Source organism: Adiantum capillus-veneris, chromosome 20 (assembly GCF_014529385.1).
Source record: "Adiantum capillus-veneris isolate H3 chromosome 20, ASM1452938v2, whole genome shotgun sequence".
Taxonomy (NCBI): Eukaryota; Viridiplantae; Streptophyta; class Polypodiopsida; order Polypodiales; family Pteridaceae; genus Adiantum; species Adiantum capillus-veneris.
In genome coordinates this window covers 27,945,543-27,962,614 of record NC_140950.1, presented here as the reverse complement: position 1 = coordinate 27,962,614, position 17,072 = coordinate 27,945,543, and the positions used below count along the sequence as shown (strand labels likewise).

General features: G+C 41.7%; 1 protein-coding gene across 2 annotated transcripts in view; it reads left to right on the top strand.

Annotated features, from left to right (window-relative positions):
* The window catches only part of TAP46 (2A phosphatase associated protein of 46 kD), an 87,431-nt gene extending 79,093 nt beyond the window's left edge, over positions 1 to 8,338 (top strand). Inside the window, exons 3-9 of one of the 2 annotated variants that reach the window (XM_086492243.1) lie at positions 6,200 to 6,286; positions 6,378 to 6,482; positions 6,566 to 6,727; positions 6,907 to 6,942; positions 7,043 to 7,090; positions 7,353 to 7,627; positions 7,705 to 8,338. In XM_086492243.1, coding sequence (XP_086348369.1) covers positions 6,200 to 6,286; positions 6,378 to 6,482; positions 6,566 to 6,727; positions 6,907 to 6,942; positions 7,043 to 7,090; positions 7,353 to 7,627; positions 7,705 to 7,939 — 948 coding nt within the window. In that variant the 3' untranslated portion in view covers positions 7,940 to 8,338. Of the gene's footprint in view, positions 1 to 6,199; positions 6,287 to 6,377; positions 6,483 to 6,565; positions 6,728 to 6,906; positions 6,943 to 7,042; positions 7,103 to 7,352; positions 7,628 to 7,704 lie in introns of both variants that reach the window. The other variant, XM_086492242.1, reaches the window with a different exon arrangement.
* Positions 8,339 to 17,072: the final 8,734 nt, after the last annotated feature.

The window sequence follows — 17,072 nt, the reverse complement described above, 5'->3', positions numbered from 1 at the left end:
AAAACGATAGCAAACTGCAAAAAGAGTGTCCAAACACTGGATCTCTGCACTGCATAACCCATGCCAAAAGTACAAGCGGAGGGGTTGCATATATAGGCAAATCCCAGATTTGCCCTACCTTCTGCAAAACCCCATGATTCGAGATAAATGGCCTAAAATGTTGACCTCGGGAAACCCTAGGAACGGGGTTCCGCTTCATGCCAGCCTACCGGGTGAGCAACACCGTGAAGTGCATTGCCGTGAACAGGTACGTCTACCTTAAGTACGGCCGAGCACAGGCACAAAACAGGCCTCACTCCCTAAACTGCTCGTGGGAGATATTTGAGCCACCATCGAACAAGAATCAGAACTCTAACAGTGCCAACTGAAAGAACAGATTTATATAGACGTTTAGCACTTCAAACAACTGAACAGAAAGAAAGAGAGAATCCACACGAGACACGGAGTGACATAGTTCCATCCCCAGACTGCATTGGCCTCAAAGTCTGGCGTCCCTTTTGGTTTTTCTTTATATTGCTTCAACAAGGTACAACTCTTTATAGCGCTGCTTTGCTTCACCTCCCGGTAGAATGCCAGAGAGAGGGCCCACAGTTCATATTTAAAGGCCCTCAGCCTATCTAAAAGCAGTCACATGAAAAACATCACTTCTAAAAGCGAGCGCCCATAGGACTGATCCATACACGTTGCCATGTCATTAGGTACTTCAACAAAACGTAGGCTGTCTGTACAGCTTCCACGTCATCTCCTCCCACGCGATCGTGTGTTAGTTGTACTTTATTTTATAGTCTTGGGCCCCTCGGCAAAGGTTCATCAAGTTGTTGCGGGTTAGGATTTTTAATCGAAAGCCAATTATTATTTGGGTGACGGGTCAACTCGACCGCACTTCATAAGTTGGTAATTCTCTCCTTTTGCTAGGTTTTGGCTAGGGTTAGGCTCAGGAAGTCCTAACCCTCTTAATCTTAAGTGGCAAATATCTGAGGGTCACTCTGAGGGTCGATCATTCACTTTTCTCATTCCGTATGGGAGCTCTTGATATGGTGGTGTAGCAAAATTAGCCATCACCCCGAGATTGCGCTGATCTTTAAAGGGGTGTCTCGATGCACTAAAGTTACATACCTAGGCAATCTCACCCGATTAGGAATATTTAGTGGTTTGACATATCACGATGCAACATAGATGCTTACATATGCATGTTACAAGGCATAAAAACAAACGTCGTTGCTAAACACTCCTCCTAGGTAGACGGTCTTAGGCATGAAGATGCTCAACGACTACCTCCTCACTTCCCCGCAAATAACCTAAAAAGGTCCAAGCCACGAGCTTACAAGATAACCAAATGCTCCCCAAACCGCAGCCTGCGTCGCTTGGAGGCTCCAAATACAATCAGCTCCCAAACCACCAGCCTGCGTCATTCAGAGGTTTTCCAGAGTACAACTAAGCGCTCCCCAGACCACCGGTCTGCGTCGTTCAAAGGTTCCATATCAAACATGAACACTCCTCTTAAGAAAGCTTGAGCCAAAGATATTGAAAAGAGTGCATCAAAAACTAAGCATTCTGAAATCGGCACCAAAACAGCTCATTTCTATTTCCAAACAGTATTTTCAAACAACTTTTGAAGCAAAGTTTCAAAGAGATGCTTCTCTTTATTTACAATAGAGTGGCTTCATGCTCCCAAGTGCTTATTCGTCGCTCCTAAAACTTGTTTTCTACGCTCAAATAACAAGAGCTTCTAAAAACATTAATTTTTTACATGTTGATTTTTTTTTTTGCTGAAACCCTAATTTATTGCTGACGCGTTAATCCTATTTTGTTTTTTCATAATGGTTGGAATCAAAATCCGCTCTCGTTAAGGGGTAGGGCTCGTCAAGAGGATCAACTTTGACTTTTGTTGCATATCCAAATTATTAACCATTGAAGATATTTGTATAGACCTTTGCAAAATAGAAAAGCATGTTTTTTGTGCTTTTTAGGGCAAAAACGAACTCCTCTTTCATCTCCTTTTTCTCTTGTCGTTTCTTCTTTATCCAACCCCATAGCTTCCATCTGTAGGTTCATGTAGGTCCGGTTTTCTCTCGAGATTCTGAAAGCACCATCTTGCTCTATCTGCTCTTTAGGGACCGGCATGCTTTTAGAGAAGCAAGCTCTGATACCACTGTAACGGGATGACACCACGCGGCAACTGAAAGAATAGACCGAGATAGACGTTTAGCACGTGAAACAATTGAACGGAAAGAAAGAGAGAATCCACACTAGACACGGAGTGGCATAGTTTCACCCCCAAATTGCATTGGCCCCAAACTGTGGCGCTCCTTTCGGTATTTCTCTATATTGCTTCAACAAGGTATAACTCTTTGTGGCTCTGCTTTCATAGTTACCCGGAATGCGGAACAGGAACGGCAACGGGATCCCCGCGGAACGAGGGAACGGCTAGGGGTCTGGAACGGGAACGTCGCGGAACGGGAGGTATAAAAAACACCCAAATAGTGCAATTTTTAGCTCCTTGTGTTTAAATACAAGGAGTATTAGAGTGCTTTGACTCTAATACTCACAAAAAACTCGTTTTGAAGACCATTCAACCTTGCTATGACTAGATGATGAGAGAGAGAGAGAGAGAGAGAGAGAGGGAGAGATTTGAGAGAGTGGGAGGGAGAGGAAGAGAGCTTGAAGGCTTGAAGCCTTGAGGCTTGAGAGAGTGAGTCTTGAGAGGGAGAGATCTTGAGAGTGAGAGGGAGAGAGCTTGAGCCTTGAGGATTAGCTACTGAAGAGAAAGGGGGAGGGGGGTGCATTTTATGAGTCCTGGAGGCCTTGCACACTTTCAAAAGAAGCCCAAACATTTACTTCAATTTTTTCAATTTTTGCCAAATTTGTTTGTAGCCGTTGGCCGTTCCAGGGGCATTCCGGAACGGTCCGGGGGCGTTTCGGAACGTTCCGGAACGGCCGTTCCGGTTTGCATTGGCCACCCGGAACGTCAGACATTCCGGGACGTTCCGGAACGTTCGGGAAGGGAACTGCCCCGCGGAACGCCGGAACGGGGGCTAGGGGGCGTTCCCCGGTAACTATGTCTGCTTTGCCTCACCTCCCGGTAGAATGCCAGAGAGAGAGAGAGCCCTCAATTCATATTCAAAGGCCCTTGGCGTATTAAAAGTAATTACATGAAATGCAACACTTCTAAAAGCTCTGTGTCCTAAAGCCAACGTCCATAGGGTTGATCTGTACATGCTGCCACGTCATCAGGTACTTGCCCAAGACGCGGACTATCCATACAGCTACCATGTCATCATCTCCCACGCAATCTGTGTGTGAGTTTTGCTTTATTTTATGACCTTAGGCCCCTCGACAAAGGTTCTTTAAGTTGTTGGGGGTTAGGATTAAAAATCCTAACCCAATTATTATTCGGATTCACTCGGCCGCACTTCATAAGTTGGTTATTGCTCTGTTTTTGCTCCTCTTGCTAGGGTTTAGGCCCCACGGTCGGGATTTGCGGGTTGGCTAGGGTTAGGTTTAGGGAGTCCTAACCCTTTGGTTCACGAGTTTGTTTTGGAGAGCAATATGGGAGAATTTAGGTACACGACTTAAATTCTCGTCCTCGTTTCATCCACAGAGAGATAGGTTGTCTGAGATAGCCAATTTAGTGGTTTTAGACTTGTTGAAGTCCTACATCTTTGACCAGAAGACTCAATGGGAAAAGTTATTGCCCTTAGTGGAGTTTGCTTATAACAACACAGTTCACACGTGAAACGAATGAGAAGAATGGATCTCTCGGCCACACGAACCACCTACAGACGCGTAGGACATACCACCCGACCATAGCCACCATCCGGTAGCTCCCCCGTGCTGGGGCCAGCGTCTGAGGACGTAGGCGTGTACCTGTAAGACCGAGCGTCCCATACCACCCGGCCTCACCTCTTCGAGGTGACCTCGCACACTCCTAGCCTCGCGGGCTAACCACTGGCACGCTGCCAATGGGGGTCGATAACTGCAAATGAGGCCTTGGCCTCCCTTTTATAATAATGGCCGGCCACACTGGCCGTGTTCACACTACGACCGCCCGGACATTGGACGCCCATCTCGACGGCATCTGGGCTAGATCCCCTCTCCTGTAAGCGGGACATAACAACACGTCTACGAGGAAGGCACCATTTGAGATTATCAAGGATGTGAGAAAGGTTCCACCCATTCTGAGCACCAAAGAAAATATTTTTGAAGCAGATGAGTATACACAGGATATGGACACTGCTTTTGCTAAGGTACGGGAGGCTTTGGAGAAGTCTCAAGCATGGCATAAGAAGGCAATAGACAAGCATCGACGTGACTTGCAGTTGAAGGAAGATGAGTGGGTGCTACATTTGAGAAAGCACGATCACCGAAGTGGAAGGGTAAAGAGAGGCTTTTTCCAAAGCTAAGTATGTGATACTATGGACCTTTCCGAATACAAGAAAAGATAAATGATGTATCCTTCAGACTGAGGTTACCAGATACTTGGAAGCAATGCATTTTATGTGAGTCTATTAAGACCTTTCAAAGGTGAAGTGCTAGTGGAGAGGGAGCCAGACAAGCAACCAAAAGTGGAAGAGACGGAAGAGATACTCATTTTCGAACAGGTTCTAGATCACAAGGAAGGGAAAGCGAAGGGTACGTTGACACCACGGTATTTGGTCAGGATGGAGGAGGAGGACCTAGCAGATACTCCTCGGATACTAGAGCTTTACCTTGAGGCTTTTGGTTTAGCACCAACTATTCCAAGAGTGACCGATGAATCCGCAGGTTGAATCTGATGTGGTGCGGATTGCACAAGAGGGGTGTTACTCCGCTCCTTTGTCATAGGTTACCTCGATGGGAACAAAGTCACTAATTTTTTTTGAGATTTCAGGGATAATGACAGGCTGAGAGTATTCTGCTGAATGACTATATGTAAAAAAGTACTTTAAATGGGAATTTCTAACATAAATTTGTTACATGTGCTCTCTCATGTGTGGATTGTTTGAGGACGTGTTTGAAAGACGAAACGACAACAACATTTTGTCTTGGTGGGCCGAGGGGTGATGTGGTGACGAGATTTAGTAGATCTAGACATCCGTGAAAAGATCAGTGCGGTCTGGATGTGATTGCCAAATAAGTTACAATGATCATGCTTCTCACCTAAGATCTCGACGGGGATAGTGATGTGAATGCTTAGTGACCGTCGTCTGCGTGCAAGTGTTGGATATGTGTGGTCTAGCACGTTAATACTTCAGAGTCACTGTCTATTGAACTCCTATGTCTATTTTGTAGGTGTAATCGAGGGCGATTACAATTTTTTCAAGAGGGGGGTATGTCACAAAGCGCTGACGTGGCATGGCCTAGAGGACAGAGCCCAACCGAGGGGTCCAATGAAATGAAGCACCAAAAGTTGTTCCAATTTACAGGCTCTTATTGAGTGGCCCAGAGGGTTAGGGATTAAAAGCCTACCCCTCCCAACTTTTGGAACCTGGTCGAGGGCCTAAACCATTAAAAAATAAAGCTAGGACCCCAAAATCGCATGAAGTGCGGACGTGACAGGCTGTACGGGCGCCCGTCTTTTGCGGTGGGATTTGCCTCTCTTGGGAACATCACCAGAGAGGAGACCCTCGGACGTTGTACTTTATGAAGCATAAAATAAAGAAATACCGAGAGAAGGGGCGCTAGCCTTTGGGGCCAGTGTATCTGTGCACGGAACTATGCCGTGCCGTCTCTCTCTCTCTCTCTCTCTCTCTCTCTCTCTCTCTCTCTCTCTGTCTCTCTCTCTAGTCAAGTTATTTGCAGTTTCTCTCATGTGTTGCAGTTGATCTTCGGCTTGGGGTGTCCAAGTCTCTCTCTCTCTCTCTCTCTCTCTCTCTCTCTCTCTCTCTCTCTCTCTCTCTCTCTCTCTCTCACACACACACACACACACACACACACACATACACACACGCGCGCGCGCACCTACTATAAGCATCAACATTCTGATGTCGAGGATTCACATTTAAATTTTGATGTAGTCACCTGGATGATACCACCGAAACTTTCTTTTAATGTTGACAACATTTTTGTGTGTTTTTCACGGCTGCAATTGTCTTTCATCCACAGCTGGATGCTTTCATGTTGGATTTGTTTAAGTGACAATACTCTTTTGTGTTTGTTCGACTGCAATATTGTTGTACTCCAGAGTTGGATGTTTTATTCTTGCCCTTGACCGTTGCAGGTGCCTTACTTCAAAGCAGAATTTTTAGAGAGAGCTGGAAGTTCAGATCGTTTGCAGGGTATCAAATCAGCAAGCATATATTTAAAGGTCTAGCTTTTTATTGAGTAGAAAAAGAGTCTATGTAGTCTCTCTGATTCTTCATGTCATGCCAGAATTTTTTTAATCTTTTGGTGCCCAGATGTTTATTTCCTCGTGTGAGAGGTTGGATCTTGTACCTGATGCAGAGATGAGTGCTTTTAACCAAGAGGCTCCAATGACAGCGGAAAGGCGAAGGGCAACCAAAGTGAGGATATGTTGCCTGCATGAAGTTTTTCTCATGGAGGAATGCTCTTCCTGAAATCAGTTGGTTTGCTTGGTTTTGCTCAGATAGCACGTTTCAAGCGTGTGAAGGCAGCAGAATCTAAGCTTCAAGATATCAAAGAGAGGCGAGAGAGACGAGGCCGTTCAAGAGGGGCTGCTGCAAAAGGTTCCGTAACAGATCACGGGGAGGATCATACTGAAGACGAGTTTGAGGAAGAAGAACGTGAGGTATGTGAACACAAGATATTGTGGCGGACATGACATGCAGTATTTAGTAGGTGACATTGAAATGGACAAATGTTAATTATTTTTGTATTCAATGCCTTTATTTGCAATGTTGGACGCACTCTAGGCTCAATCATCACTTTTTGAGATCAGCAAGTTTCATTTTGTTGTCCCTTCTGCAGGCTTGGTTGGCACAGATAGCTCTTTCTTTATGCAAGGTGAGTTTTATGCGATAACTCTGAAGGCAGCTAGCTCTCTCTTTCTCTTTTTTGTCAAGAGAGGTGAAGAGACTGAGTTTTTTGATGAACTCTTTGGCAGGCATTGGACCTCCTAGAGATGCTGAAACTAGAGGCAGAGCTACTAGCTGTACGTCATGAGGTTTGTTTTTTGCAGGAGTGTGTGTGCGCATGCATGTTTCTGCCTTCGTGCATGCGCACGTGGGGTGGTGAGCATGCAACCACAGGTGCATCTGGCTATGCACGGTTCGCCGGGGGGGGGGGGGGGGGGGGGGGGGGGGGGGGGGGGGGGGGGTTGTTGACCGTGTGCATGTGGGTGTGCGTGCTCGTGTGTGTGTGTCAGAGACCAGAAAGTCAGTTGAACAGAAGGGGTGATTTTGCCTTTGCTTCAGAATGAACAGGATACTCCTACTCGGGCTACATTAGAGGAGAGGGCATCCAAGGCTGAGGCTTGGCATAAAGATGCAGCTTCGAGAGCAAGGACGGCAAAACCACCTCAGCCAATTACCTGTGCCACTTTTGCTCAAGATGTGATTGAAGGACGAGCCAGTATAGGGCAAGGTCACGATCACCGGCATCAACCGTTGTTTGGTCCAGCCAGTCTTGTTGGGGACATTTCAACAGAGAGGCAAAGAATGGCAGCTCAAGTGTTCCAACCGAGTCACAGGTTTGTTTCATTTTTTAATATTATTAGTGCCACAATGCTAGGAATTTCATATTGATTGGAAGACTCGTCTATTGCAGGCTGCCAACCATGAGCATTGAGGAAGCAGGGTTGACAGAAATGAAAATAATGAAGGAATGGACAGAGAGGAATGCAAAACTCCAAGAGGAGGCAAACTCATCATGGGCAAGGGAAACAAAGAAGGATAATGAGAGTGATGATGAGGCTGCTGAGTACAAGGCGAGGGCATGGGATGATTGGAAGGATGAAAATCCCAAGGGATCTGGAAACAAGAAGCTTACACCCTGTGGCTAAATATTTCTTCTCTGTTTAAACATGCAAGGCGTTTACGACAATGCTTACATCCGGACGACAATGTTGTCCATCAAGATGCCTTGGTTGACATTATTGAACCTAAGGTTTCCTGGTTGATGATGTAGATGCAATGTCTTACTGAATGTCGTCATGTACTAACGGAAGAAAGGTGCTTTTCTTAGACAGAATGGGTATGATCAGATGGAATGAAGTTCAACTTGTGTAAGTGATTTGAGGACAATCATACAGACAATATTGATGTGCTTATATTGGCCTGTTAAAACATTTCTTCGAGGAAAGGAGAAAGGCGTACAAATTCTTGAATGCCTTTCTTTTGTTTGTAGGAAAGCTTCAACAATGTAAAGCAGTCAGTGGTTGAATGAAATTGATCATTATCCTCGCGAAAATGTGAACGAACTTTTGGTTGGAAACAAGAGTGATGTGACATCTAAGAAAGTTGTTGATACACACTGAATGGGACCCTTCATTCAAGGGCCTCATGACTTCCATCTCAACTTTTTGTTTTAAATGGGCCTTTGTTTAGCTTGTAAAATGTCTCTTCAATTAAGGGTCTCAAGGGCTGCTTTTCCACTCTCTTTTAATCCCACTTTGTTTTAAAATGTTAATGTGAGCCTTCACCTTGTTTATTTTCCATTGAAGATTTGACATAGCATGCTGAAATTTCAGTTTGCTAGTGTGGAGATTGTGCATGTTGTGGATGTTGCGAGCTTGGTTCGGATGGTCACAGTTGTATGAAAGCCTCTATCAATTAATGGCTTGAACACTTCTTTAAAGGACAATTTTGTCAATGGTAGAAATCATACAATTAAAATCTCCGGTCCCAGCTCATTACCAAAAGAGTAATAAAGCAGGGAGGTTTAAACACAGAAAAAATCTGTCTTTTGCTTAGGAAGTGATAGGTTGGGTATTAGTAAGCGATCTCCCTAGATGGATTTCTAATAGCAATAAACACATGTGCCTTGCCCATTAAGAAATATTGAGAGAAACAAAAATGTGTATACTAAGTTAAACAAATGGCTTAAGCATCTTTGCCCTTCAACATCAAGTTGGATACTAAACAAACCAAAACTTTCCCTTTGCGATATCCGTCGTCATAACTAAAAAAGCGTTGGATGGAAACTGACCTCTTGCCCGACTCGAGAAGATTGTGCTTCACATTTGGCTGGTTTTTAACAATGATAGGCATGCAACATCAACACATGAATAACAAAGAATTACAAATAGGTCCAAGTATTATCCTTATGTCATGTTGATATACCCTCCCATTAGCAATGACACACCACAATGCAATCCTATTTGATACGTCGGCGATCCCTCTTGGAAAGTTTTTGTTAAGATCTTATCATTATTGGTTCAATACAAATCATAGCATCAATTTAAATGTATTTATAACCTTATGAATCATCATTGCAAAAATTAGATTACCATCAAAGACACCTCAAACAAGTATTAGTGAAAGATCAAACATTAAGTTTTATGATCACCAAGCCACTTAAGAAATAAGATACATCTTTTTAAAACAAAAGTTGAAAAGGAAGTCTTAAGGCTCTTCAATGAAGGGATGAAAAACTTGGACTTTAAAATTCTTGTGCCCTCCTCCTTGTTCTGTATCACAAATCATATCTCTAGTAATAGAGGAAGACTTTTGCTACAATTCAACCATTTGTACTTGTCATTTGATGACAAAAAGCATCTTCCTTGGTTATGGGCTCTCAATATCATTGACTCTTCTCATCCGTGCACGTATCATTACCGCATAATATGGTACACTTCCTTGGTGGCTCAAGGTCTATAGGTGAAACTTTACTTTTTTTTAATAAAAAAATACTGTCTTTTCTAATTCGAACAACACTTTTCAAGACTAGAATAAAGAAAAGTTGTAAGCAAATGCTAAGAAGTTATAGCTTGGAAAGTCTTACAAGGAACATGTTCTCTCTTAGTTATTTCCCTTGGGTTGAATTTTTTAAACAAAGAGATCCCTCTCAAAAAGGATTATCAAAATTAGTAGTCCTAAAGTAATCTATAATTAACCTTAGATGGATTTGAAGGTTACTTTTAGTAAAGACCTGCAACACGTAGCATGCCTCTTGATCACCCTTTTCAAAAAGTTATGGACCTTGTAGATTTTTATGCACTAATGATAATGAAAAGCAAGTTTATGATCACCCTTCTCAAAAAGTTATGGGCTTCATAGATTTTTATGCACTAATGATAATTAAAAGCAAGTTTATGAGCACTTACTTCTTGACAAGTAATGCAAGGGCTTGTTAAAACTTGTAAAAAATCGAAAAAAGCCCCTTTGAGAGAAATAATCTACATATCACACTTACATCCCTAATTGAATTTTAATATATGTGCTCTCTATCATATGTAAGTGTGTGTAGGAGAGATTTTTTTTTCGACACACCAGAGGGCCCACAGGAAGAGGTGCTTATCCCTTCCAAACATTAGCCATGTTACATGATTTGGCAAGGGCCACGTACCATCGGGCAAAAGCCATGCGTAGGTATCACCATGGCCACCTAATTGATGCACCACGTGTTGGGAACGATGGAGAGACTCGTAGCAACCAGCTAGGAACCTCCTCCTCGGGTGACCCACCAGAGGAGGAGGATGCACTCGAGTGTCCAAGGGCAAGAGCCCTAGCAACATGAACACCAAATGAGCAAGGTGTCCCTCTAGAGTGTGACCCAATGGGGGATTTGAACCCACAACTCGTAGGTTGAGAGGCCAAAGCCTTACCGTTAGACCGACTCTTTGGGGACGTACGAGAGATATTTTAAATACTTTATGTTGAGGAATGTCCTAGGCCATGACAAGGGTTCAAAATTTATGTGGAATTTGATACCTTTCCATCTCAAGCTAGCGTGATATTAAACTATGACTACAAATATTGTATATATGTCTATTAGAAGAACCTTCAATTTAGACGTCCTTACCTTCAAATCAACCTCAAAGGTTTCTTCGAATTATATGACTCTTCCCACGATCCTAAGCTATTTTAATCTCTTGGCAACTGAAATATGCATAGTGTTGTTGGCAGGTGACTTGCTGCATTTCATCAACCGTTTTATTTTGATGCCTAAAACTTGTATCATAGAGTCTGTCCATGAAGTGAGATCAAGTTTAAAGGCATGTGATAAATAGCTTAAAAGGCATGCAAAATATGAAGATAGTAATTGGCTCCTTTGCCATGGTGATGAAGTCCATGGTGAAAATTGTACAAGAAATAAGAAGTTGAAGTCAACAAAGATTGATGAAACGGTAGAATTGTGCTACATCAGCCTATGCAGTATTTCTGTAGGCATTAGAAATTATGTTGACTCAAGATATTAACCCGGGGTATTTATGTAGGGTTACAAGAACAATTGACATGCTTAAAAGTTTTGAAGTCTTTTCTAGTCTACCAAGAAACGTATGAGGGAAGAGATCTTACATGTTTTATAATATAGACCTTACAAAGCCTACAATCCAATATAGTCAAGTGTGTATAATACTCACAGAGATGATGGTGTGAACATCCTTTCTCCCAAATCACCGTGATTGCATGCGATCGGCGAAGGTCAGTAGCCATAGTGCACATCATCCCAATTGCTATTGATGTGGGAGGCTTTCATGCAAGACACCTCCATATGTGAATTCCGTGCGTTGATTTAGACGATCATCATTGTCTTGCAGGACAACGTTCCCGATCGTGAGGTGTCTGCACCCCGTTGCATTTTGTGCATTGACCTAGAGTGGCATGATTGTCTTACAAGCTATAAAAATTTCGGGTGCTTATGTGGTGGCCACCCATTGATTGCATGCTGGGATTCTAACTCAAAATTGATAGTAGATGGATGGCTAGGATGCTTAGCCTCTAGACACCCATTGATTGCATGTTGGGATTCCTACTCAGAAGTGATAGTAGATGGAGGGCTAGGATGCTTAGCCTCCCGACCCCCGACCTTGATGATGTAGGGACATGATGCTCACAGTCCTTTTCCTATAATTAGTGCAACTGCATGACGACTGGTAGAGGCTGGGAGCAGTGCTTGAAAAAAACCTTATTTTTTAGTCTTATAAAACCTACAACTATTGAAGGAAGTAGGTTTTCTTCTAGTGTCTTGAGTAAAAAAAGTAGAAAACCTATAGACATGGGTGAATTAAGTTTACCCCAAACTTTTATACTTAAAAAACCTACTTCTCTAAATTTTCCAAAGCGAGAAGAAAGAAAATGATATTTTTTTTGTAGATTTACTCCTATTGTGAATAACATTTAAGTTTTGAGATGATTAGATTATTTCTAAATTGAGCAATACTTAAACCATACAGAGAGCCAATAAAATTTTTGTTGGCATGGAGAATTAGAAAGTAATTTTTGAGAGAAATTTCCTTATTTGAATAAAATTGAGTACAAAGAGAAACAACAAAATGTATATTGGCAAGCGAGAGAGCTAATAAACAAAAAAAGTAACAAATAAAAAATTACATGACATTCAAATAAACAATAACTTTTGAGAGAGCAAAATTTCATTAATTTGAATCAAATTGATTACAAAACAAGGTAACAAAGTGCCTATTGGCAAAGGAGAGTTACATATGAAACTCATAGCAAGAGAAGATTTTCTCTTATCTTAAAAATGAAAGAACAAAATTTGATCCATTTTTTATTAGAAAGAGAGGCACCAAAATGTCTATTGGCAAGGGAGAGCTTCATATGAAAACTCATAGAAAGAGGAATCTTTTCATCGATCTCAAAGATGAAACAACAAAATTTGATCCATTCTTCTTCGACAAAAAACATAAAGACAAATTATTATAAAGAAATTTAGAAATTTAATTCAAAATATTAAACTTTACAAGATATAAAAACTTACAATCTAGTTCTCAATGGAGCTAAATGCATGTCTTGATGTCTTTGTATCATCCCACCATAATCCAATCGCCTTATCAAAATTTAATTCCTCCAATGGAGGCCCTTCAAGAGAAATTTTCATCAAAGTACACATGCTCTTAGTAGTAAGAGAATTCCTAAGCTTTGATTTGATAATATTTTGAACACTAAAGCCACGCTCACAAATAGCCGTACTACAACATTGTACCAATGTGTTTGAGCAAGCAATAGTAATGATGCATACTTTTCCCTCAAAGTTTCATTGCTACCAATATCGCACCATGTATTTTTGAAGTTCCACCCCTTCCACTCATTGTATGCTTGGTATTTAAAAGTTTGCAATTCTTTCCTCAACAAAAAAATACAATGAAAGACTCAATAAGTTCCCCCCCCCCTTCCCTTTCAACCTTTGACTTTGACCATAGAACTTTATAACTTCCTCTATCCCATCACCACCAAAGTTTTTTAAATCTTTTGTGGGAGGATAGCAAGAAGGAGATAAAAGTTTAAAATGGCTCAAAATAGAGGTATCCTCAAATCTCTCTTTCAAATTCTCAATTATATGGTTTGTGAAAGATTTTTGAAAGACTATTGCATTTTCAAGATCAGAGCAATCTTTTTTTCGAGTGAGTTCAATACTTCTAAAATTTGAGCCTCGCATTGACGATCTTAGTTCATATAAAAGTCCTTTGGATGGCCCATAATCAGGAATTATAGGATATCCATAGCCATCTAACTCTAAGGAATTGAGATCAAGACTAGGTCTCATCACAAATTCACTCTCCATTGCCACAATTTTGGCATCCACTATGCCAGAGATAGCAGTCACATCAACATAAGTGCACTGAAAGAGCTTACTAAGACTTGTCAAATGAGAGAATAAGTCACCCAAGTAATGTGCAACATACACAAATGCAAATGAAGAGATTTTAGCAAAAATGCTTTGTTTTTCCTTTTTGAAATAGTCAAGCAATGGTTCAAGCAAAATTTCATAAGGACTTTATGCCTACTCAACCAGTGAATTGTATGTATGCCCTCTATCAAGAAAAGGTAGATCAAATTCGTCTTGTAAAGATCTTAACTTTTCTAAGCGAGCTACACATTTTCTAAAATGAGTAGCCACTTCATTCCATGTAGCATCAACATACACTGCAAATGGAAATTCACGTATGGTGTTACTAGCACATAAATTAGTGCGATGAGCCACACGATGTATGGAAGTCAAAAAAAGGATATGCACCTTTCAACCTTGTGCTACCCCTGATTTTTTGCCAATCATTACGGCTGCCCCATCTGAACCAAAGCTTACTAATTTTTTTTCAGTTAAGCCAAAATCTAACAACAATATTTCAATGAGGTAAATAATCCAATAGATATTTGATCATGTACCTCCAAAAGATCAAGAAACATAAACAATCAAATATTCATCTATTGAAATATTGGTTGATTTGTCTATCATGATACCAAAACATGGAGACTCACGAACATGAGCCAAATACTCTAACTCAAGTCCCTTCCCAATGTAGTGCACAAAAGAAGCACATGCCTTATCATTGTTATACATGGTCTCTGGGATGTTCAAAGTGTTACATTGTCATAAAATCTAATATCTAACCAACCCAAATGATTTTCTCATATTAAACTGATCACTTAATGTGGGAGATTAAACGGGAACAAGGGTTAAGATATAGACATGAGCTTATAGATCTATCTGAACACGGGGCAAATGGTAAAGGGACCCAAATGAGAGATGGTATATCAAAGAGCAAGGCTAACCAATGTGCTTATAGATCTATCTCAACACGGGGCCAATGGTAAAGGGGCCCAAATGAGAGATGGTCTATCAAAGAGCAAGGCTAACCAATGGAGCATAAGACCTTAGGGTTAGCTTCATTGAATACCTCCAATAGTTAAAAAGTCCTTTGACCTTAGGTAAGCTAGAGCTGAGGTTGAGGTGGGAACCCGACCCAAGCTTGAGGTGCTTGAGGTGGGAACCCCACCCAAGCTTAAGGTGCTTGATGATTGAGATGCTTGAGGTGCTTGACATGCCTGAGATGCTAGGGCTGTACTTGAGGTGAGAACCCAGCCCAAGCTTGAAGTGCTTAAGGGCCAAGCTTGTGGTGGGAACTGGGCCTAGACTTGAGGGGCTTAAGGTGTCAAAAGTCAAATATCTAATCCCTACAAGGAGGGGGTGAGCCCTACATGAGGGGGGATGAGAGACAACACATACACACTCACACAAGGCATGCCTAGTACAAAGAAAGCAAAGGGGACACTTGTCAAGTTCCTCGTCATGCTACCCTTATGGTGTGCCTGAAGCCTATTGGTTGGCCACCCAAGGGGTCCAATGATAATTTAGGAGAATTAATTAATTGTCTTTGTATTTATTGAGTCCTCTCTCTCAAAGGGGAAAGGGGGATACTTGTCCCAAGGCTACCCTTGTTGCTTGTAATGCCTCCTGCTTGTGATTGGCTAGGCCTGGAGGGGTCCAATGAGCTTCAAGCGTGAGCTACAAGGGGGGTCGACCCAAGTAAGCTAGGGGGTTGCTTAGGTGGTATACTCACCCACACACACTCACACACACTCTCATTCTGTGCTATGCAAGGTGCAAGAGCTCCATCTCCTTTTCCAAGCTGCATGAGAAGTTGAGAGCCTACGCCAACACTCTTGGCTATGGAGTGCAAATCCAACCAAGAGCCATGCTTCAATGCTTAAGCTTTCCATCTTCTCCATCTTCATTTCAACACCTAGGTCACAAGGAACACAAAGATTGTATTGTAACAAGTCTCTCTTAATGGGAGAAATCATAATACAAATGCCTATTGGAGGAGGGACCGGCTCCACCTAAATCCGGTCCTCAACTGTTGTCATGTTCTCTAAACTCTCTCTCTTGCAAAAGTATTGTTCATGCCAAGTTAACTAATTGCTATGTCTATGTTCTTATCTGCAAATATGTTCACCCGCTATGCTCACAAAGTAATCTCTCAAAAGTATGCTCATTAATTTCCGCTACTCTCAAGTTAAATAGGCCAATTCCATTACATACATTCTCTAAGCAATTTAAGCGTGGGAACATATTTTGTATAAGAAAGGTCATTTTTGGCAACAAAATAAGAAACCCGAAACAAATTTTTCATACTATCCTCCATGCCTTTGAGAATTTGTAGATGGTAATTACGAAAAGGACTATGGATCTCTTTTCCTTATTTTCAAGCGTTGGGGGAAGGGGCCATCACTTGCAAGCGATAGTGCCGTACAATGTATTCAAAGTATTGTGCATGTGGTAGAAATTATTGTAGCTGACTTGGCATGTTTGGATTGTCTTGGTGATGATCGACCAAATTTTGGTTAGTGATGTGACCAACATCAAGTGGCTCGTGGATGCAACATTCTTTGGCTAATGAATCGATAGAGATCAAGCAAGATTTGTGGCTTTAACAAATGCTAAGCTGGCATGTTTTGGTTGGGAAACACTATGGAGTATTTTGGTTGCTGATGGAAATCTTGTTGAATGGAGGGTGTAGATGCTCTGCTCCTCGAGCATGATGGTGACATTGCAATCCTCAAAGAAAGTTTCTTTCTCAGCCTTTGGTCTTCTAGGTTCGCTAGTTCAAAAACTTTGATTTCGACAAAGCAATTTACCATGAGATATAACAAGAATGCCAAAAATTTGATCTTGAATATATACTCCAAATAGAAATTATAGCATAACTCTTCCAATTTCAATTGAGAAGTTCTCACTCCAAACTAGGACATGCGAGCACTACATAGGACTCTTTGATCAAAGGCCCTTGAACAACATTTGATCATTCAGGTTCCCTTTTCGCAAGGTAATTATGTTGAAGTTAGCACCCATTATCAACTCAATAACTCAATGATCCCCTTGGCTATCTTAGGCAGGGAGTGTCCTAAACCCTTTCTGGAGGGAAATGGCTAGAAAGATCAATAACAAAGGACTACAATGACTTCACCAATTCTGGGATAGAAGCAGTAGAAGCTGGAAAGGAATAGACCAACTGGCCTTACAATTTCACCTCAATGGAACTAAAAGATTGCTGACTAATAGAGTTTTAGAAAGGCTTGATAGATGTTGGCTGCCTGATTGCGATTCCAATTTCGAGTGGAAAGCATGGTGGTGGCCCATGAGCAAACATTTTCTAAAATCACAAACCAAGGACGTATATAACACCCTTATGATCATATTGGTTTATTCCCTTGAAAATATAGTGGGGTAAG